The 24,930-nt window shown below is 39.0% G+C and overlaps 1 protein-coding gene across 3 annotated transcripts in view; it reads right to left on the bottom strand.

Moving 5' to 3' along the window:
• Positions 1-1,033: 1,033 nt before the first annotated feature.
• The window catches only part of LOC126248230 (Fanconi anemia group M protein), a 238,925-nt gene continuing 215,028 nt past the window's right edge, over positions 1,034-24,930 (bottom strand). For all 3 annotated transcript variants that reach the window (XM_049949058.1, XM_049949057.1, XM_049949056.1), the window contains 3 exons: positions 14,477-14,643; positions 6,088-6,193; positions 1,034-1,242 (listed from right to left, as the gene is read on the bottom strand). In XM_049949058.1, coding sequence (XP_049805015.1) covers positions 1,063-1,242; positions 6,088-6,193; positions 14,477-14,643 — 453 coding nt within the window. In that variant the 3' untranslated portion in view covers positions 1,034-1,062. The remainder of the gene's footprint in view (positions 1,243-6,087; positions 6,194-14,476; positions 14,644-24,930) is intronic.

Genomic DNA, 24,930 nt, shown 5'->3' with positions numbered 1-24,930 from the left:
AGAGAGAGAGAGAGAGGAGGGGATAAAAGAGAGGGGAGGAGATAAAAAAAAGAGGGGAGGAGATAAAGAAAAATAAGGGAGGGGAGAGAGAAGAAGAGACTGGGAGGGGGAGAGAGAAGAAGAGACTGGGAGGGGGAGAGAGAAGGTGGAAAGGGAAGGGCAGGAAAGGGAAAGGGTGGATGATCAAGTGGGAAGGAGAGAAGGATTTGATGGTGAGGGGATGAGGATCACATGGAGGGTTGATGAGGATCAGGTGGTGAAGGTATAAGGAGCAGGTGGGAAGAGAAGCAGGTGCAGGTGGTGCGGTGTGGGGTGGAGCAGGTGGCGTGGGTTGGGGCAGAGCACGTGGTGTGGGGCAAGTGGCATGGGGTGGGACAAGTGGTGTGGGGTGGGGCAAGTGCCGTGGGGTGGGGCAAGTGGCGTGGGGTGGGGCAAGTGGCGTGGGGTGGGGCAAGTGGTGTGGGGTGGAGCAAATGTGGAGGGATGGATGGGAGAGGTGGAGGTGGAGAGGGTGAAGGTGAGGGTGGAGTTGGAGCAGGTGGGGAGGGAATGAAGGGTGGAACAGTAAATGGGTGCAGGTCAGAGGTGAGCAGGAGGTTGTGAGAGGATGAGGGGTAAGGGGTCTCTGTGGGTGAAGTGAAAGGTGAGCTAGTTAGCAGGGGGAGGAGGAGGAGGAGGAGGAGGAGGAGGAGGTAGAAGTGGTGAAGTGAGGGATGTGCAGGTTAGGTGGCTGATGTGTGTAGGAGAACTGGGGACTGAAGAAGGGGGAGAATAGAGAGGATGGAGGCAGGGGTATAAAGAGTATATGAAAATTGGCAACAAAGCTTAAAGGGATGGTGAGTAATGATGCATTAACATCTACAGACTGCAGTAGAAAACTATAAAATTAACGGGAGGTACTATCAAAATAGTATCACAAGCATCCTAGAACTATGACACTTTAATACATGGTTCATGTAAAGATCGAAGGTAGTAAGATATAGTAATTTTTAACATTTATTTAAAAACTCAACACAGTGAGTAAAGACTAGATGTTTATTTTAATTTCCAAATTAAAACTTCTCAATCAGTTTCATCTGTATTTGAATCATGACAACCAGTAATACGTCTCCATCTTTTAGATGACTTTTTGAGTACTTTTCTGCGTCTCTTTCTTATATAATGTCTCGATTCCTCAATATCACATTCATTTTTATCAGAATGCAGTGACTCCACCTCCATGTCATCAACACAAAAGGAATCCTGAAAAGGTACAAATAAAACGTACAGTTTCATAGCAAATTAATTAAGTTTATGTCTGACTCACCACGCATTTTCCATACATCACATCAAAAATGAGAACAATCATATTACAAATATGGAATAATCAAAAATATACTGTGTGTCCCAGGAGCAATGGTCAATATTCACGCACATTTCAGGGATGATCTAGTAAACATGGGCTCTAAAATGCATACTTTAAGAGGTTTGACCACTACTACATCTTCAATACTGCGAAACAAATCTCTTCTACGACAAGCTCTTTCATTTTCATATTTTGACAGGTGGTAGTATGGACCCAATTAAAAAAAAAAAAGTCCAGTAAACATGGGCTCTAAAGTGGATACCGATGACCTATGAGTACTTGCTCATCTTCGCTACTGTGAAACATATCTTGTTTACCGACCACGTGCTCATAGCTCTTAATGTACACATTTTGCAGCCCACGTTTACTGGACACTACCATCTCTCAAAATATGGAAAGGAAAGTGCTTGCTGCAGAAGAGATTTGTTTCACAGTATCGAAGGTGAAGTAGTGCTGATAGCTCAATCTTAAGGTACACATTTTTAGAGCGAGCCAATGTTTATTAGTTTTTTCTTGCTTCGAATGATTGTTCCTGTTATATCCCTGAATACTGACCATTCCTCCTGTGACACCCTACATTAATGAAGTGACGCGACTGTAACTGAATCTGTTATTCAAAAATAGTGCTGACTCCATTCCATCTAAAATGTAATTGGTGAAAGAAAAACACCTTGTGTTTATCCTAGTTACACAGTTGATCTGCTGTTTACTCCTAAGTGTATACTTCACATGAATGTGAGTTTATCAGTTTTGCTAATGAAAATATTTTTCTAAGTACAAAGATTTATTTGAGCAGAAAGATTACTTTGCACATGCAAGGAGGCTTATAATACACAAAAAATGTTTTTCAGAACATTTATAAGAGTTGTCACTAAGAATATATGTTTATAACTAATAGCTGAACATATGTATATTTACATTTTTCTGTCTTATTTGGAGAGAGTTACTTATACTATAATCTGAGCTCAATTTTGAGTTCAAAATATTGTGGAAAAGTAAAGTGGAAATATCTTCAGACCTTGTGATGTGGTTGTTGTACTGTTTTTAAGATGTAGAAGGACTTTTATTTGTAAGTATAAATCTCATTACCAAATTATGCAATAAATTGCAGAGAACCATCAAAGTTGCACTATTAATTTTATTTATTACTTGATGACTAGTTTCAAACTAAGTTTATTATCAAATTATCCAATAAGCTACACAATAATATCTATTGAATGAAATTCAGCCCTGCGATGCTTTACAAGCTGTGTTTAACTAGAATGAACAGTCATGGAGCTGTCGTAATGGGTGTTATTGCATAGTTTATCCAATGATTTGATAATGAGCGTAGGTTTGAAACTAGTTATCAAGTAATAAAGAAAATTAATAGTGCAACTTCAACAGTTCTCCACAATTTATTGCATAATTTGGTAAATCATACAGTTGCTGACATCATGACTTCCAGAATGCTGGAAATTAGTAAATCTTATTACCATCTGGAATCCTACTCCTCACTGTTGACACCACTTCCCATACAGCACCTATTACCATGACCATGGCTAGAAGTCTGCACTGATGTGGATATATCTGTGAATGTTTACAGTAATAGTTACTTTGTTGATAAAAGGTTGTGAGAATTCTGATATCTGTGGGCATATCAGTGCGTATCTGTAATAATCTACTGAGAAGTTACAGGCAGTGTCAATATTATCATCAATTTTTGTCAAATTGTATTAACAGCAACAAACAAATGTGACTGCATGAAACAGCACCATACATCTATCTATTGCAAGACTAGCTGAAAACTTGCAGTCTGTGGGCATCCTTGGATTGTCCACAAGGCTTAGGTTTGGTGGAAATCTGTTTCTTTCCTTACGTTCTAGCTAGAATTGTAGAAAACATTACTGAGAGGTTTGACAAAATTAACAATCTAAACATAATGTCATTTGAGGAGAAGCAAGACAGCTACAGATTAATGCAAGAAAAGAAATTATATCATCGATTTAGAGGAAATCTGGTTAAATTTTTTATAGGAAGGAGAAAATCAAAGGTGTGGAGGGTATGAAACTTGGAGATGAAAACGGGTACAAAATTTCATCTCAGCAGAAGGGCTTAAATATTAATAAGGAACAAAAATAATTTATGTTAATCTTTGATAAAGAAGGAAATGTGTTCAAATTTGACATGACTTACTTTGAAATATGTTCAGCTGTTAATTTAAAGCAAAGCTTCAAAGCTGAGTGCACTTAAGCAGACAAAAATTAGGGACTGGCAGAAACTTGTCAGAGCTATGGTGTACCAAACAGGAGCAAGGGTGTACCGAATGGTTGAAAGTGCTTTCCAAAACTTTAATATCTAAAGATGAATAACAAAGACTTGTAGATAGAGATTAGGGACAGTGGGGTACTATTTTTCTTATCCATATAAATTTCTAGCCATGGCTTTACTGCTGTCAAACACTACCTCTTTCTTCTTCTTCTGTTTCACCCTCTTTGAGGTATGCTGGATAAATCATTTCTTTGTGCATTGTTCTTTTCTTAGGGTCCAGTATTTCTTCATTCTTTCTGATCTTCTTTTCCTCTCTTCTTCTGAGATGAAAGGGTTTGGACTTTTGTGTAGATTTGTCTTGGAACCTTATTTAGCTGTTCAATTGATAAGTGAATTTTCTGAAATCTTTAATTTTACTAGGCCTTTCTCAGCTTCTTTAAACCAGTTGGGTTTTGTTTTGCGGTTACAGAAAAAGTCAAAGATTTGTTTGGTTAATCTGTTGGAATTCATTCTGAGATGACCATAAAAATTTATCCTCCTTTTTCGCATAGTATCTGAAAGTTTTTCAGTTTTCTTGTAGAGAGTTTCATTTTTGATGTATATAATTTTATTGTGTTGAAATTTTGGTCCTATGATTTTTCTTAAAATTTTTCTTTCCTTTAGCTCAAGTTTCTCCATTTGGCCTTTGAAATTCATGTTTAGTGTTTTTGCTGCATACAGTGCTTCTGGCTTAATCACTGTCTTGTAATGTGTAATTTTGGACCCCCATGAAAGGGATTTTTTGTTGTGTATTCTTTGTTAGTTGGAAGGCCAATTAAAGTTTATTTTTTCTTGAGTCCATTGTTTTGTTTTCCCAAGCATTCCAACTAATCCATTCTCCATGATATTTGAATTCTTTTACTATTTCAATCTTTTGCTCTTGAACTTTGAGGTATTTACATGAGTGCTTGATGATTGTGAATATTTTAGTTTTTTCAAAGGAGATGTGAAGACCTATTTTAGCTGCTTGTGTCTTTAGTTCAATTTTATTTATTTACTGTTTTACACGTCTATTTCCATAGGACCAAATTGAGGAGCAAATCTGCACAAGATCATGGAACATGTCAACAACATACCAGTAATGACAGATAAAATAAAATGTTTATGAACCCAAATAAAGACAAGCCATAAGTTTATATGAACACAATCAACAATGTAACACAAGAATCATCTTAATTTTTCAAGGAACTCCTCAACAGAATAGGAGTAGTGATCCATGAGGAAACTCTTCAGTTTCAATTTGAAAGTGCATGGATTACTGCTAAGATTTTTGAATTCTTGTGGTAGCGCACTGAAAACAGATGCAGCAGTATACTGCACACCTTTCTGCATAAGAGTCAAGGAAGTGCAATCCTAATGCAGATTGGATTTCTGCCTAGTATTAACTGAGTGAAAGATGCTAATTTTGGGAATAAGCTGATATTGTTAAGAAGAAATGACAGTAAAGAATATATGTATTGAGAGGTCAATGTCAGAATACCCAGACTAATGAACAGGGGTCGACAAGAGGTTCACAAACTTACACCAGTTATTGCCCAAACCACCCATTTCTGAGCCAGAAATATCCTTTGAGAATGGAAAGAGTTACCCCAAAATATAATGTCATATGTCACAAGCAAATGAAAATAAGCAAAGTAGACTACTTTTTGTGTTGAACTATCACTTACTTCAGATACCGTTCAAATAGTAAAAATGGCAGCATTAAGTCTGAATGTGGGCTTTCCACGAAAGTTTACTATATATCTGAACACCTAGATGTTTGAACTGTTCAGTTTCACTAATCATAGCCCATTCTGTGAAATTAAAACATAGGATTTTGTTGATTGTGTGTTAGAAACTGTAAAAACTGTCCTGCTGTGATTTAGCATTAGTTAATATTCTACAAACCGTGAACTTATGTCATGAACTGCACTATTTGAAACAATGCCATTGTTGCACACAACATCCTTTACTACCAAACTAGTGTCATCAGCACACAGAAACATTTTCGAATCACCTGTGATACTAGAGGGCATAACATTTATATAAATAAGGAACAGAAGTGGCCCAAGCACTGGGGCATCCCCCACTTCACTGTGCCCCCACTCAGACCACATATGTCACAAAGTCTCAAATTCTAATTACTTTTAGGTGCACTCTCATCACCAATATTCCCATGTGTCACAAATTTTTTTCCCAAAGATATCAGACAACCATTCTACAATAAACTGCATATTTATGGAATCTGTAAGTGATTTTGGTTTGCTTGAAACTGCAATATATATGTAAGATTAACACTTAGGTTGTGAACTGAACAAGGTTAACAACCAATCAATCATCGAGGGAGCCCATATCTGATGTTATGCCATTCTGAGTTTTGTTTTCTTTCTCTCTATAAATTGAGACTCAGTTTTGTTATTAATATGAGACTGTAAACATGCAGCAATTACACCATGTCATTGACAATAACTTACCCTTGCATATGTATCATTGAACTCATCTGCATCTGATGATGTATCTAATTTGTTATGTTGTTTTATTTCTGGTATTTTGAATTGGCCTCTTCCTTTCATTGGGCTTCTGTAAACGGAAAAAAGTACCTGTTGACAGCACTGTAATTCACTATAATCTCAGATTATAAATGAAAACTGTAACCATACATACATACTTTATAACCTAAGTTCTAGTTTATAAATTTTTGCACTTCACATTTCCTTGACCTTAAATCAAATTTCTGAAACGGCAAGTTAGCAAGCCCCTGCAGTGAACACATGTTGCGAGTAGCCTAGTGACAGCAGGACAATGTGAACACAACTATAAAAGTGTATGAGGACCAACAAACACACTATGGAATAGTTCACTGACCATATCGACTAGGAGGTAACAGTGTAACACAACAATCTTGGAAATAACCCACGGCATGTAGCCTTTTTTGATGTGCCATTACCTCAGCTTCACAGGCAGATGTACTGTACTTTGGTGTAAGTTTGAAAACAAGTGAATTGTGCCCATTCCTTGAAGAAGTCAAGTTGGCAGGAGCAGCATTATAGACTGGTGAATATTTTCATGGTATTCTCTAGCACAATTAGTGCAATGGAGATGCATTTTTGAGCTATTTGATTATGGATCCATACTTGCGAGGCCTGTTCACCCATACATAATAATGATTGTTTTCCATGGCAGAGGAAGGATTTATCAACAAGTTAACTTGTCTTGTTACACCACTTAAAATGTCTACACATGACAAAGTGCATGATAAGAAGTATTTTCCAACTTTCAAACAGACAGTTTTCCAGATAAGATTAGATTCAGTTTTTATCGCATAGACCCAAAAATTACATGATTCTCATGGGTGTGGACAAGTAAGAAAATCTAAAATAAAAACATAAAACATTTGAGTATAATACTCACTACCCTGTCAGGAGATTTTCAAAATATGTGAATGCATTACAGTGAAGTGGAACTGCTAATATTTACAGAATTAATACAATGTCAGAATGAAATATAGTTATGCACTTCTAACAAATTTATCATACAAAACATACCTAATCTTGACTGTTATGACCAAGTGCTGTCAAAACTGCAATCTTACAGTAATTTTTATTAAAGCTGGTCTATAGAGAAGAAGTAGTTGCCTACAAAAAGCCTTTCAAACTCTGTCTAAACTGTCTTTTTTAAGTAAATTGTTCTTATTCCCATACTGAAACTATGTATTGAGCTATTGGTTGGAAATAGAGACATATTACTTGTAACAAAGTTCGTTAAGGAATAAATATATTGAGAAGCAGTGGTCAGAATACAAAGTTCCTTGAACAGGTTTCTACATGATGTTCTCAAATTTACACCACAAATGATTCTTATTATACGCTTTTGCATGCTAAAAACTTATTCTCGGTTAAAACTTTTTCTCGGTTTGACGCGCTACCCCAGAATATGTCACCATATGACATAACAGAATGAAAGTATGCAAGTTCTTTTAATAAATCTCCTACATCTGACATCATTCTCACTGCAGATACAGACTTGTTTAGGTGCTTCAACAATTCTGTTGCACGCATTACCCAGTTGAATTTATTATTGAGTTGTAATCTCAGAAAGTTAATAATGTCAATCTCTTCTAACTGTATGTCTTCATACGTTATACATATGTGGAAGCAAATCTCCTACAGGTTCTGAACTGCATATAGTGGGTCTTTTCAAAGTTTAATGACAGTGAACTGGCTTTAAATCATTTGTTAATGTCAGTGAAAACTTGATTAGCAGCCGTTTCTGAAACCGTACTTAATTTACTACTTGTTGCAATGTATGTATCATCTGCAAACAAAACAAACTTTGCATCTGGTAATGGAACACACATGAGATGATTATAATGTATTCACTAATAGTCTCATCCAAAACTATAACCAAACAAGGATTCAGTTCATAGATTTTTTTTTTTTTTTTTTTTTTTTTTTTTTTAGAATTTTCTTTGCTTTTCTTACAGTTGCTGGATGATTAAAAGTAATCATTTCTAAATTATTATCTAATTATGTTCGACTGTGTGCATGACATAGAGAGTGTGAGAGTGTGTGAGAGAGGGCATGGAAGACATATGTGGAGTGTGAGAATGTCTTATCTTATTGAAAACTACTTAAAAAGTAAGTATGTGTGGGGTAATTTTTGTCCAATCATGAGTCGTGTGACTTATGTCCAGTGTGCATCTTTTGTGTAAGAGCAGCCAGAACAGAAAATTAGGTATTAAATCAATTTATATATAATTTTTTTGGGATAACTCAAACTTTGTTCTTTTTTACTTAAATTTTGTTTCATAAATCCAAAAGTTCTTTCATAATTTGCTTTCTGTAACCCTGTTGAATGAATTGGGAATCACCGTGAGTATTTGAGAGCTGGAGCTTCTCTGGCTCTGTCAAAATCATTAGCCAATAAGATTTAGCATTTCCTGCATTTTAGTGTAGGGCATTGTACTGTGCTTCTGTGTATCAAAGAGTTGCTCATTAAGCTCCTTACTGTGAAGAACATGTGGAAATGTGCCACACAAATTTCAGCTAAGATGAAGGAAATCTTTTGTTCTTTTATCATAATTATGAAACAACTACAGTTTTATGCCTGTTAGCAAAAGTTTGGAAATTTTAAATGATTTTGTTTGGAAGTTATTTGTGTGTGAACTTTCTTGTTGTACAGCAACTCCAAATGGCATGTTTTGTGAACATTCTCCAAATATTATGGCAAGCAATTCCTCTAAGAAGACCACTGAATGACTTGAAACAGTAACTCAGGAATAGCTGTGGGTCAGTGGCTGTGCCATATGTGGAGTTTATTCTGATTGGATTTGTAAACTTCTGTCTGTTTTCATGTGAAGACTTGTTTTAAAACAGTACAAAACTTGCAATGTTAAATGTTCTTTGACAGTAAATGTGGACTTGAAAGAAATTTAGAATTTGTTTCAGAGGAAATAGAACATAATTAATCGAACTTTAAACCTTTCACCCAAGTTATTAGAATCCCAAACACCAGATATTTTCACCAAACTTACTGATGTTGCCTCCAATCTTGAGTTATGTGGCATTGTTTGGTAGGTAATTAGTCAACGTTTTTTCAACATCGCTTTTCAGTGGCTGAAACAGTTACAGTAACTATCACCAAAGAATGAAGGGAATGGACTTCAAGACGCCTATCAAGGAAAGTGAAGTGCAATTTCTGCACCAAAACTCCAGATGTGGACTTTTAGTAGAGTAACACAGGTAAGATCCCACCCCACCACCAAATGATGCAAAAAAAGCATATATTAATGTATTACCATCAGAGGCTTTGGATAGAGACCACTGACTGGTAATAAACAACAGAAAAATAAAGGTGGGAAAAAGAGTAGAAAACCAAGGAGGTGAATAATAGTATAGAAGCTACAAGATGCAGAGTTGAAGGAATAATATCGGATGAAATCATGAAACACAGTTCTGGTGGATGAGCTGCAAACTGTGGAAGACTGGAAGCATTTTCAGAGCACAGTTGTAGAAGCAGCAAAGGAAGTGTGTGGAAGAACTGGTAATAGGAGGAGATACAAGGAGACACTTCTGTGGAATTCTGAAGTTAAAGAAGCAGTTTTCTAGACGATAAGGTGTTTACAGTATGGTTTTAACAAAGGGCATTAGACACAATGGAAGAATATAAACTGAGAAATAAAGAGGCACAAAATGTGATTGCAGAGAAAAAGAAAAAAATGGATCACAAAACGGACCACGATGATGGACAAGATAGTAAACAAAGTACAAAAATACTGTTTGGAATGATAAGAAATGGGAGAAGAGGAATGGCAGAGAATATAATAATGGTTGATTATGATGGGAATGAGGTAGGGAAGGAAGACTTTAAGAGGTTGTGGAGGATATATTTTGATGATTTGTTGTATTGAGATGGAGCAGTGGAAGAAGATAAGACATGTGTGGGAAATAGATGGTGAACTGGACATGGAAAAGGATCTAAGTGGAGAATCCACTGTTGAATATAAAAGGAGTAAAGGTACTGGGATTGGATGAAATAAGTGTGGAAATTGACAGAACAGTGGAAAGCGTGGATACATAGTGGCAGTATATAGTTATGAGAGCTGTATGGAAGCAAATGAAAGCTCCGTAGGCCTGGAAGACAGGAACACATTATTATTATTATTATTATTATTATTATTATTATTATTATTATGGGAGAGATCTATCAATGGCTTTCCTGGATTCAGAGAAAGCATATAACATTGTATCCAAAGATAAAGTGTGGGAGGCATAAAAAAGGAATGAGGTGCAGAATCAGTGGGTACTGAAAATAAAGGAATTGTACCAATAAAGTGTAAGTTTTTCAGGCACGGGAAAAGAGAGAACAGGATAGCTGACACAGTTTAAAACAAGAAAGTATACTGTCTTCATTACTTTTCATAGTGGTGGTTGGTGATGCAATGATACAAGTGGCAAGAGAGACAGGATGACAGCAATGATGTGTGCAGATGATATGAGAATATGGGGGAACTAGAAGGAGAAGGTACGGAGGCAAATAGGTGATTGGAAATAAGTTGTGTAAGAGGATGGCAGCAATTTTATTGAAAATAAGTGTGAGCTAGTAGTCACAACTAGAAAGAATGATACAGGTATTATAAACACAACACAGTGTGGGGAGCAGCTGATAGAGGTAGGAATCTTCAAGTTCCTGCTGAGTATAAAACAGGAAAATGGTTGAAATTACAAAGAGATAAGTGGACATGCAGGATAGCAAGGCAACCTGATAGCTTTATGAGCAGTGTGAGATGAATTATATGGAACAAGTCCCCCAGAATAGTAAGAAGGTGATATAATATACAGAGGGGTCCAAAAAAATGTATCCACTGTTGAAAAGTCCATTACTGGCAGACTAATTGATGGAGTTGTCTAATCTTTGGTAGTGTAATAGTTTGTAGATCCGGCAATCGCCACACAAGCATTTTATTGCATTGTTTTGTTTTGTCAGATGACAGTTGCCAGATAGTCAGTGTTTTGTTCTTAGTTGCACCTAGTTACTCGAGTAAACATGGCTGGCACAAGGCTTACATTTGATGAAAGGAAGTCAGATTTGAAGTGGTATCTTAAGTATGAAAACATTAATGAGGTTCAACAGCAATGGCGAAATGAGTATCAAACAGAGCCACCGACACGTTTAACAATTCGTCGCATTTGAGACAAATTTGAAGCTGAAGGCTGTGTTAAAGATGTGCACAAACAACGATCTGGACAACCTGTAACAGTAACAAGTCCAGCTAACTCCCGTTGTGTGTTACAACAATTCACTCGCTCACCACAGAAGTCTGTGAGACAGTGTGCCTGTGAAACTGGAGTGAGTCGCTCAAGTGTTCAGCGAATTTTGAATACAGCAGAGTGGAAGTGCTACATCCCACGATTGCTACACGCAATGAATGAGGACAACCCAGATCGTAGAATGGAGTACTGCAAGTCGTTTATTAACATGGTGCGCAACGATGAAGAGTTTGCAGAGATGATTGTGTGGTCTGATGAGGCACAGTTCACACTCAATGGTACAGTAAATCGCCACAATTGCATCTACTGGGCCGCCGAAAATCCTAACATCCATGTAGACAAAGCCGTGAATTTGCCAGGAGTAAATGTGCGATGTGGGTTGTCTTACAGGGGCTTGATTGGGCCACTCTTCTTTGACGGCACAGTTACCGGTGAGGTGTACCTTCTAAAGCTTCAGAAATCCATTTTACCTGCCATCCAAGACTTGTATGGAGACGGAAGAGTTTACTTTCAACAAGATGGTGCCCCAGCCGACTACCAAAATCGTGTTAGGGAGTATCTCGACGAAAATCTACCAGGAAGATGGATAGGCTGTAGAGGTGCTGTGGAGTATCCACCACGTTCCCCAGACCTAACTCCTCTGGACTTTTACCTGTGGGGAACACTAAAGGACATCGTTTATTGAAAAAAGCCACGCACATTGGATGAACTTCAAGAATCCATCATACATTCATGTGCAAATATCCAACTGAACGCGTTGCAGTCAGTAGTTCGTGCTGCAGTTCGGTGGCATCGTTTGCGTGTGGATGTTAATGGTGACCAGCGATATCTTTAAGTTGGACTTTAAGCTACACTTTCACCAAAAATGAGACAACTCCGTCAATTAGTTTGCAAGTTATGGACTTTTAAACAGTGGATACATTTTTTTGGACCCCTCTGTATTATACACCAATTCTACTGCGCAGGTGCAGAAATCTGGGTTATGAAAGAAGGTGAATAAAGTAAGGCATCAACAAGTGAAACAAAGATTTTTTGACAAATTTGATAGGTGAAACAAAAATGGAAAAAAGAAATTAGAAATAAATGTGTTAGGAAGATAACACATGAAGAGCCCATACAAGAGAAGATTGAGTGGCAAAATTTAAAATGGTATGGGGATGTGAGGAAAATGGATGAGATTAGGATGCCCAGGAAGATGCACAAGAAGAAGACGGAGAGCAGGAGGCATGGAATGAGAGCCAAGGGACAAGTAGCCAAAAGAAGTGGAAGAAAGCATTCAGAAGAGAGGAGAAGACTTGCCAGAATAGCAAAAGAGAGGTGGTGCAAAGACTGGAGACGAAAGCAAGGCTTGTATTCCAAGCAAATCCAGCCAATGATGGCAAACTGTACATGAGACTGATAGTGGTGGTTGTGCTGTAGGCTGAGTGCAATGTGTTTGGTTTCTTTCTGACAGCTTTGCGCAGTAATATTGCGACAGCAACATACTCTATTATTGTGCCACTTGGTTGGCTTTTCCGAAAATTTTTCCCATTGTTAAGATTCCTTTTTCACAATCTGTGAAAATCAGTGAATTAAAATGATATAAAGGAGGTACAATCAGAATTATAGTCATATGTTGAAATATTTACATAACAAGATGCATTTCTGATGCCAGGAAATACAGGGTGTACATAAAGAATGTCCCAGTTTCAATGGTATGTTATAATAGTGTAATTTAGACTATTCACAGTAAATCATACATCAAATTCAAAGTAAACTAATATAGTTTTTCATACAAATGATCAATATGTGCACCTTCAGTTATATGGCATACATCCAATGTAAAAACCAATTCTTTACAAACTTTGGTTAAGAAGTCCAGAGTAATGGAAGCAATAGCACTTTCAGTTCCAAGTCTCAACTCTGCCAAATCATTAGATAGTGGAGGAGCATAAACACGATCTTTTATTAAGTCCCAAAGGAAAAATTCACATGGCATGAGGTCAGGCAAACGTGGAGGCCAGCAGAAAAGAACTCTATCTTATTGACCATTATGAACAGTCCAACAGTCTGGGGCTTTGACGTTCAACCATTCTCCTAAGAGATGCCAATGGGGAGGGGCTCCATCCTGTTGCCAAATGAAGTTTCTAGGTTCACTTAATTGGGGAAAAGAGCCATTCTTGCAACATATTCAAAGCTGTATTCCCTGTTATGATAGCTTCAGTGGGAGGGAGATTTGGGGGGGGGGGGGGGGGGAGGCAGCATCCATACACTTGACACCAGGACAGGACACGATGCAGGAACATTAATTTTTTGGAATCCCTTTGATACTGTACAGGTTCATGTTGTTGTTCTGACCCTCCAGATATGAACAATGTGTGTACTTACCTTCCCACTTGGATGGAAAGTTGCCTCATCGCTGAACTTCACATGATCAGGTAAGTTATCTTCCCACTACAACACTTCACTTGCAAAGTTATAATATACATACATACTTTAAAGCATGTATCAAACTTTAAAACATGTACCAACTGAAGGATGCATGTGTAAATCTTCCTTTTTCATCTTTGGTAACAGAAATTTAAGACTTGCCTTCTGAACAGAATTCTTAGGACTATGTAGGTAAGATGCCCTAACATGATCATTATCCTTTTCGGACACTTTCGGTGATACCAAGCTTTTCTTTTTACACATACAACCACTTGTTTCGAATTAACTATACCATCGACTGATGTTTTTGGGACACGGAGTATCACAATTAAACTGTAACCAAAATGAAAATTGAACTGCATCTACAGTTTCACTCTCAGCAAAGTGGAGAACACAAAACACTTTACGTTCAGCAGTCCACATTTTGATTATGTGGCACCATAAGTGGGAAAACAACAAAGCAGTACTTCCGCATGCACTTATCTAAAACTGTTTGAGTTACTCATTAATTGGGACCTTGAACCAACACTCTACAATGCTTACAGTTCAGTTCATACTAGTGAAATTTACAACTGGGGCCTTCTTTTAAGCACACCCTGTAGTAACAATAAGCAAACAATAGAATAAAAAAGAAGAGGCTTACATTAAAATACTAAACTATTAAACTACTAACAACATAACTTACCTGACAGATTCTAAATACTTCCCAACCATATAATCAGAATCCTCTGATGGAATTTCATTCAAGAAACTGGCTTCATATTCACTGTTACCTTCTGATTCTTCATCCTCTGATATTGTAAGCGAGGCGATTGACACTTTACACTCATCATCAACAAATCTGATCTTATGCTGAAAGTTCATACACACAAATTATAAACAAACACAGTATAATTCCATAATTCTTTTCAATTACATGAAATAAGACAACTAATACACCACAGTACACAGTTTTATGTGCTGGCTAATATCTCTGATTTGATAGCACAAAAAGGAAACCTAACAGCACAAAGACAATTTCATCTGCAAAAATTTATTGTTATGATTTAAATAATATTTAGAAAAACTAAATACTTTTTGGATTAAATAATACACACACACACACACCTATACCTATGCCCCTACATAGTGCTGGTGGGAGTTGGACTGGTTGTGGCGGGGGTAGTGTAGGGTGGGGAGGGGGGTTGGGAGGGGGGGAAGGGGGGTAGATGGAGAGGGAGATGGTGGGAGACTGGGAGAAGGACTGGGGGTGAATGGATAGCAGCTCCGAGGGGACAGCCTGTCTGCTGACTAGTAATGGGGAGTGGTGGGTGGTAAGTATGTGAACTTGGCATTTAATGCACAAATGTAGTGGCCTTATGGGAGCAGAGGGTCCAGATGGCCTGGGTTGTGAAGCAGCCATTGAAATTGAGCATGTTGTGCTCAAGTGCATGTTGTGCCACTGGATGGTCAACTCGGTTCTTGGCAACAGTTTGGTGTTGGCCATTCATCCCAGTGGACAGCTGGTTGGTAGTCACACCAACATAAAAAGCTGTGCAATGTTTGCAGACATGATAGGCTGGGATATCTGTGAAAGCAGTCATACCATATAACAATTACCATCCCCACACTGCCTTCAGCGTGCGCCACTCCCCACCGGGGCTTACAATGTGTTGAGTCCATACACATGCCACTTCTTCCTCCTGCATTCCAAGCCAGCAAACTGGCTGCCTCCCTCCGAGCTGCTAGCCACTCACTCCCAGTCCTTCTCCCTCTACCCAAGCTGCCCAAGACCACCCCCACCACAACCAGTCCATTTGCTGAAAATCTTTAGTTCACCAGCACTATGTAGGGGCATAGGTAGGTGTGTGTGTGTGTGTGTGTGTGTGTGTGTGTGTGTGTGTGTGTGTGGTTTTACTCTAGCTCATCAAATGATAGCTCCAAAAGCTAGCAGTTTTTCTTTCTTTTGTGTGTGCCTATTGATAATATAAAGCTTCAGCTTATTGGTGAGTAGTACCCTTTAATCCAAAAGTATCTAGATTCTACAAAATGTTTTCCACAATATTTTAAAAAAAGCTAACATTTACTTGAATTGAAAACTCCCTCAATGGATCTGCTTGGAGGCAAGCAGTTAGGGACTGCTGGTTTTAATTTTACTGATATTTCAGTTGCATGCCTTCTCACCAATGTCTGTGTTCAAGATGTTATTTTTAATATTTGCAGTCAGTAAAAAAGTGTATACAGCCACAGATATTAAAATTAATAAATTATCATAGCAAAATATTAATTGCTACTGACCACTGCATGGACAAATGTAATGTTAAAATCTTTGCCACTGAGTCATCTTCCTAGGACACTTATCAAAAAGCTGTTGAAATAAGGTTGCTGGATTTTTAACAATGGCTGCTTCTGTTTCAACACATTTTGGAAACTGAACCAACATTTAATTAGTTCACATGTAGCTCCATTTGTTGACAAAGCACTTTCTACTATTACTCATATGTTCTATGCAGAGACTACTTGCAACATGATTGACAATTAATGTTAATATTGGCATGCTTTAATGTATATGGCTGCAAGCACATTTTCCATAAATTTAGGTATTTAAGAGCGTCTCTGACTCACTGAGAAATTGTCTGGAATGTACACAGCCAAATCATCAGCTCAAATGCGCATTGGACACCCATCCTGATCAATCTGATGAGTGCACTACACTATGTGAAAGCAGTGAGTAAGGATAATGGATGTAACTCATGAGGGGCCAACATTGGAGGAGGAGGAGGAGGAGGAGGAGGAGGAGGAGGAGGAGGGTGGTTGCACATATCCCAGTATTTTTGGTGATATAAACTGCTAACAAATGGGAACAAACAAAACACATTACAAATAAAGTCGTCTTTGGCATGCCTGAGGGAGAGGGAAAGGGGGGGGGGGAGACAGAGAGGAGGAGAAATAGAAGTAGTAGTAGTAGTAGTAGTAGTAGCAGCAGCAGCAGCAGCAGCAGCAGCAGCAGCTCAGATGTGTGTGTAAATAAAACTGGATTCAAAGTTAGTAAATGTTAGCCATAATAAGTAAACAATGTAACAAGTTAGAACAGAATCAGAAGAAAATAAGGCTGGCTGTCATATTTAGTTTGTTCAAAGACATGGGAAATTATTTTGGCCTGGCTGTTGAAGATGGTAATTTTAGGCAAATATTGCACTAATTTTCCGCCAATACCTTCTTTCTAGCCTCCAAATATTTTTGAACTACTTTTCTTTTCTTTTCTTTTTTTTTTCATGTGGGAGTAGGCAAAAGTCAGAAGGTCCCAAACTTGATTAACAGGGTGGATGTTACAAGATCTAGTACTTCAAATCCCTCAATTTTTCCAATGCCAAAGTACTTTTGTTAGCAAGTGCACTAATATAATTTTGTCATCATCCTTTTCCAATCCTGCTCTTCCCATGCAGGATGAAACAAAATCCATGCACTTGGATGCTATAGGTCTATTCCTTGTATACAAACAGAACAAAAAAGTCTAACAAAATTTTGTTCCATGTATATTTTCGGCAAGATTAGGATAAGAAAGGAAGGCAACACTGAAATCACATGTATGAAAGGTATCCTGATCCAATACTGTTTAACTCTGCTGTCCTGCTAGTGCAAAGGGTTGAGTTTTGTGTTCGTGTACTCAAGTTTGATTCCATGTGTAGGTGTAATTTTTTAAACTTTTATCTGCTCAGTAATCAGTAGCACACTGTGTTTCTTTAACAATACATAGCCTTTAATGCTGAACACAACAGTTACAGATTGGACATGTCAAAAATATTCATGAACTACATTTAGTTAGAGTGAGCAGTTGTAATATTTTAAATACACTATCAGTGACAGTGCCTTCCACAAAACACATGGAGTCTTGAGAGCAGATGTTCAATCAAATCTCCTCTATCTCCAAACATTTGTGACTTGCTGGATCATGCTTCTCTAAATTCTTCACAGCATAGGTGCATCCACACTCACAATAGAAGCTTGGAAGCATCCTTCGAGTTCTTCCACATTCATCAGCGTAGTATAATAAATGCAGCAGAGTTTGGTAATTATCTATAGCTGATGATGTAATATCTTAAAGAAATGTAATGGACATGAAAGTGGTAACCATGGTAGTTGGTAAAACATTTTTTTGCAAAAGAATACATTAAGATGATGATGATATGTGATCTGTATGGTTCCCAGAGAATTACTTAGGATAAAGGAAGCAGTGACTAAGAAGTCGAAGGGTGGCATGACACTTTCTTTTTCTTTTTACTTTGTGGGAAGGGGTATAAAAGAAAATGGAAGCAATGCTGGCAATGGACTGGAAAACATGGAGTAGTGATGTGCTTGGAAGAAGAGAAAACATTTCAAGGCAAAATACATCTTTAAAAGTGGAATAATAAACATGATTGTACTCCTATTCGTGTGTTGGTATTATATAATTTTGTGTTTATTGTATAAAACACACAGTACATGCTGTATAACAATTAAGATTTCAGATAGCGCATGACACAGCATAAAATTAGAAAATTACCCTTAGATACAGAATCGAAACTGAGTACTCTAATGCAAAACTCTACCCACTGCACTAACTGGACAGCACAGTCACACAGTATTGAATCAGGATATCTGCTACACATGTTATTACAGTGATGCCAAATTGCCTTTGTTTGATGTCCATTTTCTACTGAAAATATGCACACAACAAAATTTTGTTAGAGACTTTTTTCTGTATTTTTAGTACACAAGGAACAACGCTGTGGCATTAGAGTGCACGAATTTTGGTTCATCCTCTATATTTTTTATCCACTTGATCCAAATGACTTGTGTAGTATTCATCTGTTACTGTCTTACACTTTTTAAGGTAATCAACAAAAATAATCCCTTCTGCATCCAAGAAAATATTAGCCACAGATTTTCTAGCAGATGAAATAGGCTTTGCCTTTTCTGTTGCATCCAATACATGCTTTGATTTCTGTACTGTATATTGAAGCTGTGGACCCACATCTTTTTCATAGTACCAAACCAGTACACAAATTCTGTTGCATTTTCCAAAACACAGATTACTTTTCATATTTGTTTTTTGTCAGCCTTCAACAAATGCAGAACCCATCTTGCTAAAAGTTCTCTCATAGTTGATTCTTTGTATGAAATATACCATACTCTTTCTTCTAATATGATTATGGAGTCTGCTATTTAATACACCTATAACTGTTGATCAATCAGCACCATTTGTAGACTTATGGTATTTTCATCTGTGGTTGCAGTTGTGGTAGATCTTTCATGTGTGTCACCTTTAGGAGAAGTACATCCATATTTAAATTCAGTTGTCCATTTCTTACATTTGAAGTAAACCATCTAAAATGTAGAACTTTAGGCTGGCAGATACAAGGGTGCACATGAACTCAAAAATGAGTCAGAGAATATTTAATATTTTATAGGTAATGTGGTGAAGGACTGAATTAAAGAAGTTTCTGAAGGGGAAACTCCTGCAACTCCACTGAAGAGTACCTTTACAGTAACTCTTATAATTAATGTTTTCACAACATATAGTCATTTAACCCTCTGAATCTGTCACACGAATGGTATACCAGGGACACAGTGACCCTCAATTATTTGCTAGAGAAACAGCCTGAATATAGAATATTTTATATTGAAATAGTGGCTCTCATATGATAAAAGCATTGTATTCCACCTCTGTCATGTACTTTTTTGATCAACATTAGGACAGATATATCCAAAATGAGAGAATAAGTAAAAACTGCCATGGAAGCTTTTCAATTATGTAATTTAAAAATGATCCAGATGGAAAGACTTTATTTGCAGTTTATTTAGATGAAGATGCTATTCTTTTAATGAAAGGTACATATTACACAAATATTTTTAAGTGTTCTCACTTATTCATAAATTTATTCATTCCACACTCTGGGAATTTGGACTATAATGTTACGGGTAACTGGCAGGCCTTTCCTATTAGGGAAAGCCATGTTAAAATAATGACTGTGGATGACTGTATTTTCTTCATCACTGTCTGAAATTCAGCAGACTGACCAGTTTCACTATTGTCCATAACTGTTGCAGAAGCACCAGCTTCAGAATCGCTTTCATCATGAAAGTCACTTACGCAACTTTTACAACTGAGTTGTTCTAACAATGCTTCCTGTACAACATATTCCGTTAGTAAAATGTCATTTCTACATGCCATTTTCACACAAATGTTCTTCACCCTCAGCTACTGAATACTTACACGATGTGTACTCTGGCGTCACAATGACTCTACAACAAATATTTCTCCACAAATTAATTAAATAACAATGTCTCACAACTTCGAATGTTCACCTCAACTAGGCCTCACTCAATGCTGAAATTACACTGGTGGCAGCAGGCTGTGTGTGTGCAATGGTGCACACAGAGAAACAAAGAAACTACTACAGGGTCAGACTGATTCCAATGTACACTTCTAGGGTTAATTTAATAAGATGTACATCCTTTCATTTCCTTCCACATCAGTGAATTTCTCCACGTGATACAGCTCCATGAATAGAAATAATGTAATGTATATGTAACACAAGTTTTACATACATAATTCATGTGGTTTGAGAAAATGAAGCATGGAGGTTACCTGGAAACAGTAAACTGTGGTACACTGTCTTCCCCACAAAATGAATGGTAAAACCTAATTGACTGCAGTCTGATGAATCTTCAGCAGCTGAGTCTACAATTATTGTGAAATATTTAGATTCACTTATGTCCTTGAATATCTGTTGCCTTGCAGACTTTCCCATTGTGCCAGTAAATTATCTCTGTGTGTTAAATGACACTATGTATTTCCCCGTGCAAGATTTTTTAGTCCAATCTATATGAAAAGCTAAGAACAGATCAAATTTGGCATTTAGATCCATAGATAACATGAAACTGCTGTTTCTAAAGGAGAATTGTTTTCTGATTCTTCTGAAACGATAATTCATCAACGAAAGTAATTCACTATACACTGTACCTCTCTATGAACATTTCTCTATTTCACTTATTTATTCTACTTAGAAGCACCTAGTCAGTATACGGAATAGAGCATTTCTTAAGCTAAAGTTTAAAACATGATGATAAAATTCACTTATGATTTAATACTGTTACTCTGCCATTAAAACGCTTCAACAATGATGTGATGTCTGGCTTTAAATAACTCTGTTTCAGACATCCTGTCCTTTGTGTCTGGTCGGTCTATTTGTGTCACTGATCCTGATGGAATGACAGTCTCACTAGTTACAGATTAACTCTACAGGCAAACTGTGATGTGCTCTCTGCTGCTTGTTTGAAGGCTTCATCTGTAAGACTGCAGCCTGCCCCTTGTGGTTGGGCTTCATCATTCCACATGCCACTGAAGATGTGACTGACAGAAAGTGTGGGCCTGATGGGCCTTCCTCTGGTGAAGGGAGAAACCAACTGAGAGCAAACAGCCATCTTCTGCTTACTGGCCTCCAGGTTGTATGTGTACTGCCTTCCTCGCTGTACGCTTTGCGCGCTGAGGGAGCCCTGCCCTTCTGCCATCATGACATCCACCATCCAGAAAGAGCTGCGGGTACAGGTCTAAGAACATGTCACCTTTGGGAGTGCTGAGGTCCAGTGTATCTACACAGGCATATCCGCAGTTGCAGATGCAGTCACCTCTCCTGTTTCAGAGGGGACACCTGAGCCTGCAAGATCTGGAAAATCACAGAATATGGGATTATCGGTAGTTGGGAGCTCCAATGTTAGGCATGTTATGGGCCCCTTAAGGACATGGATGCCAAGGAGGGGAAGAAAGTCACTGTGCGCTCTGGGTGCATACTGGGTGGAGTCATTCCAGATGTGGAATGGGTCCTTCCGGAAGCCATTAAGAGTACAACGTGCAGCCAACTGCATGTGGTGGCCCACATTGGTACCAATGATGTGTGTCACTTTGGATCAGAAAAGATTCTCTCTGGTTTCGAGCAGCTGACAGAAGTGGTAAAGGCTGCCAGTCTTGCTTGCGAGATGAAAGCAGAGCTCACCATTTGCAGCACAGTCGACAAGACTGATTGTGGACCTCTGGTACAGAGCCAAATGGAGGGTCTCAGTCAGAGGCTCAGATGGTTCTGCGACCATGTAGTCAGCAGATTCCTCGACTTGCGCCATAGGGTGGTCAGGTTTCGAGTTCCGTTGAATAGGTCAGGAGTCCACTACACACAGGAGGCAGCTACATGGGTAGCAGTGGCTGTGTGGTATGGACTGAGTGGTTTTTTAGGTTAGAGGGTCTCGGGTAAACACAAAAAGGGCTTCAGTCTCAAAGGGTGCAGGTGGAACAAAGGAAGAATGTAGAGAAAGGAACCATCAGGATAATAATTGTAAACTTTCAGAGCTGTGTTGGGAAAATGCGAGAACTCCAAGCGCTAATAGAAAGCACAGATGCTCAAATTGTTACAGGCACTGAAAGCTGAATAAAGCCAGAGATAAGTTCAGCTGAAACTTTTGCAAAGAATTTAATGAAATGGCGAAAATACATGTTTAAATCAGGAGGTACGCATAAATCATCATCTGAAATTGTGTTAAACGCCTTCTCTGAAAATTATTTCGAGCAGTTAGTTCTTGAGCCCAAGCGTATAGTAAATGGTTGTGACAACACACTTGACCTCTTAGCAAGAAATAATCCAGTGTTAATAATGAACATCAAAACAGATACAGGGATTAGTGAACACAGGGTTGTCGTAGTGAGACTTAATATTGTAACTCCCAAATCCTCCAAAACTACACAAAAAATGTACCTATTCAAAAAACAGATAAAAATTCTTTTGTTGTCTTTCCGAGAGAGAATCACTATCTTTCCAAATTAACAATGTGAGTGTAGACCAGATGTGGCTTGAATTCGAGACTTATACCAAATAAATTAACAAACAATGGAGCTGATCCTCCTTGGTACACAAAACAGGTGATAACACTGTTGCAGAAAGAATGAAAAAAGCATACCAAATTTAAATGAATACCAAATCTCCAAGACTCGCGATCTTTTACTAAAGCCCCAAATTTCATGCTGTCACCAATGCAAGATGCTTATAATAGTTTCCACAATGAAACTTTGTCTCGAAATGTAGCAGAAAATCCAAAGGGAATATGGTTGTATGTATGTTTTTTTTTTTTTTTTTTTTGTGGTTTTAGGGCACACAACTTCAACGGTCATTAGCGCCCAGACTACGTTAGGAATGCACCGCGAGTCACAAGTTTAAAACAGCAACGAAACGGAAAACACGATAAAAGACAGACTGACAGGCATAGGATTAAAAAAGAAAACAGCATAATCAAATGTCCTTTGAGAGGGTTGTCAAATTGATAAAATGAAGAACGCGAGCAGCTGCTCGTGGGTCATCCGCTAAAATGGCTTCTACAGTACAGGGCAGGCCAAGATCAAGACGCAGGGTGTTAAAATCCGGACAGGACGTTAAAATGTGGCGGACCGTCAGCAATTGCCCACATGGGCAGAACGGCGCCGGCGCAGCCGTCAGCAGATGGCAATGGCTGAACCGGCAGTGTCCAATTCGTAACCGGGCCAAAACTACCTCCTCCCGCCGAGAAGGGCGTGAGGAGGACGTCCAAGCCACGGGAAGAGGTTTCAAGGCCCGAAGCTTGTTGTCTGTAAGTGCAGCCCAATCGGCATGCCACAACGATAAAATGCGCCGACAAATTACCCTGCTACAATCTGACGAAGGGACACAACAAGAAGCTGTCCGAGGCTGGAGGACCGCAGCCTTGGCCGCGGCATCTGCAGCTTCGTTCCCGGGGATACCGACATGGCCAGGAACCCACATAAAGCTAACCAGAGAACCGACGTCCACCAGCTGCTGAAGAGAGCGTTGGATCCGGTGCACGAAAGGGTGAACCGGGTACGGATCACTGAGGCTCTGGATAGCGCTCAGGGAATCGGAGCAGATGATATATCCAGAATGTCGGTGGCGGCAGATGTAAAGAACAGCCTGGTAGAGGGCAAAGAGCTCAGCTGTGAAGACCGAACAATGGCCATGGAGCCGGTATTTGAAACTTTGTGCCCCGACAATAAAAGAACACCCGACCCCGTCATTGGTCTTAGAGCCATCTGTATAATTGAAGGTCATATTAATGAACTTCGAACGAAGTTCGACAAAACGGGAGTGGTAGACCGAACCGGGGGTAACCTCCTTCGGGAGCGAGCAGAGGTCAAGGTGGACGCGAACCTGAGCCTGGAGCCAAGGTGGCGTGTGGCTCTCGCCCACTCGAAAGGTTGCAGGGAGTGAAAAATTAAGGTGTTGAAGGAGGCGACGAAAGCGAACTCCAGGGGGTAGCAGGGCAGAGACATACAACCCATATTGACTGTCGAGAGAGTCATCAAAAAAGGAACGATAAGACGGGTGGTCGGGCATTGCCAGTAGCCGACAGGCATACCGACAAAGCAGTATATCGCGCCGGTAGGTGAGTGGCAACTCACCAGCGTCAGCATGAAGACTCTCGACGGGACTAGTATAAAACGCTCCGATCGCAAGTCGTAAACCCCGATGTTGTATGGAGTTGAGGCGGCGTAAGATGGATGGCCGTGCAGAGGAGTATACGAAGCTCCCATAATCCAGCTTGGAGCGGACGATCGACCGATATAGGCGAAGTAGGACGGTTCGATCCGCTCCCCACGACATACCACTGAGAACACGGAGGACATTTAGAGAACGGGTACAACGGGCATCCAAATATGACACATGTGGAGACCAACTAAGTTTCCTGTCAAATGTAAGACCTAAAAATTTTGTTGTCTCCACGAATGGGAGAGCAACGGGACCGAGTCGTAAGGACGGTGGGAGAAACTCTTTGTAGCGCCAGAAGTTAATACAGACCGTCTTCTCGGCAGAAAAACGGAAGCCATTGGCGACACTCCAGGAGTAAAGACGGTCAAGAGAACGCTGAAGACAGCGCTCCAGGAGACACGTACGCTGCGCGCTGCAATAGATGGTAAAATCGTCCACGAAAAGGGAGCCTGATACATCAGCTGGGAGGCAATCCATTATTGGATTGATCGCTATGGCGAAGAGAGCGACGCTCAAAACTGAGCCCTGTGGCACCCCATTCTCCTGGTGAAAGGTGTCTGACAGGACATAACCCACACGTACCCTGAACTGTCGA

This window comes from Schistocerca nitens, chromosome 3 (assembly GCF_023898315.1).
Source record: "Schistocerca nitens isolate TAMUIC-IGC-003100 chromosome 3, iqSchNite1.1, whole genome shotgun sequence".
In the NCBI taxonomy this organism is placed as follows: domain Eukaryota; kingdom Metazoa; phylum Arthropoda; class Insecta; order Orthoptera; family Acrididae; genus Schistocerca; species Schistocerca nitens.
This window is presented reverse-complemented; position numbering and strand designations above follow the sequence as displayed.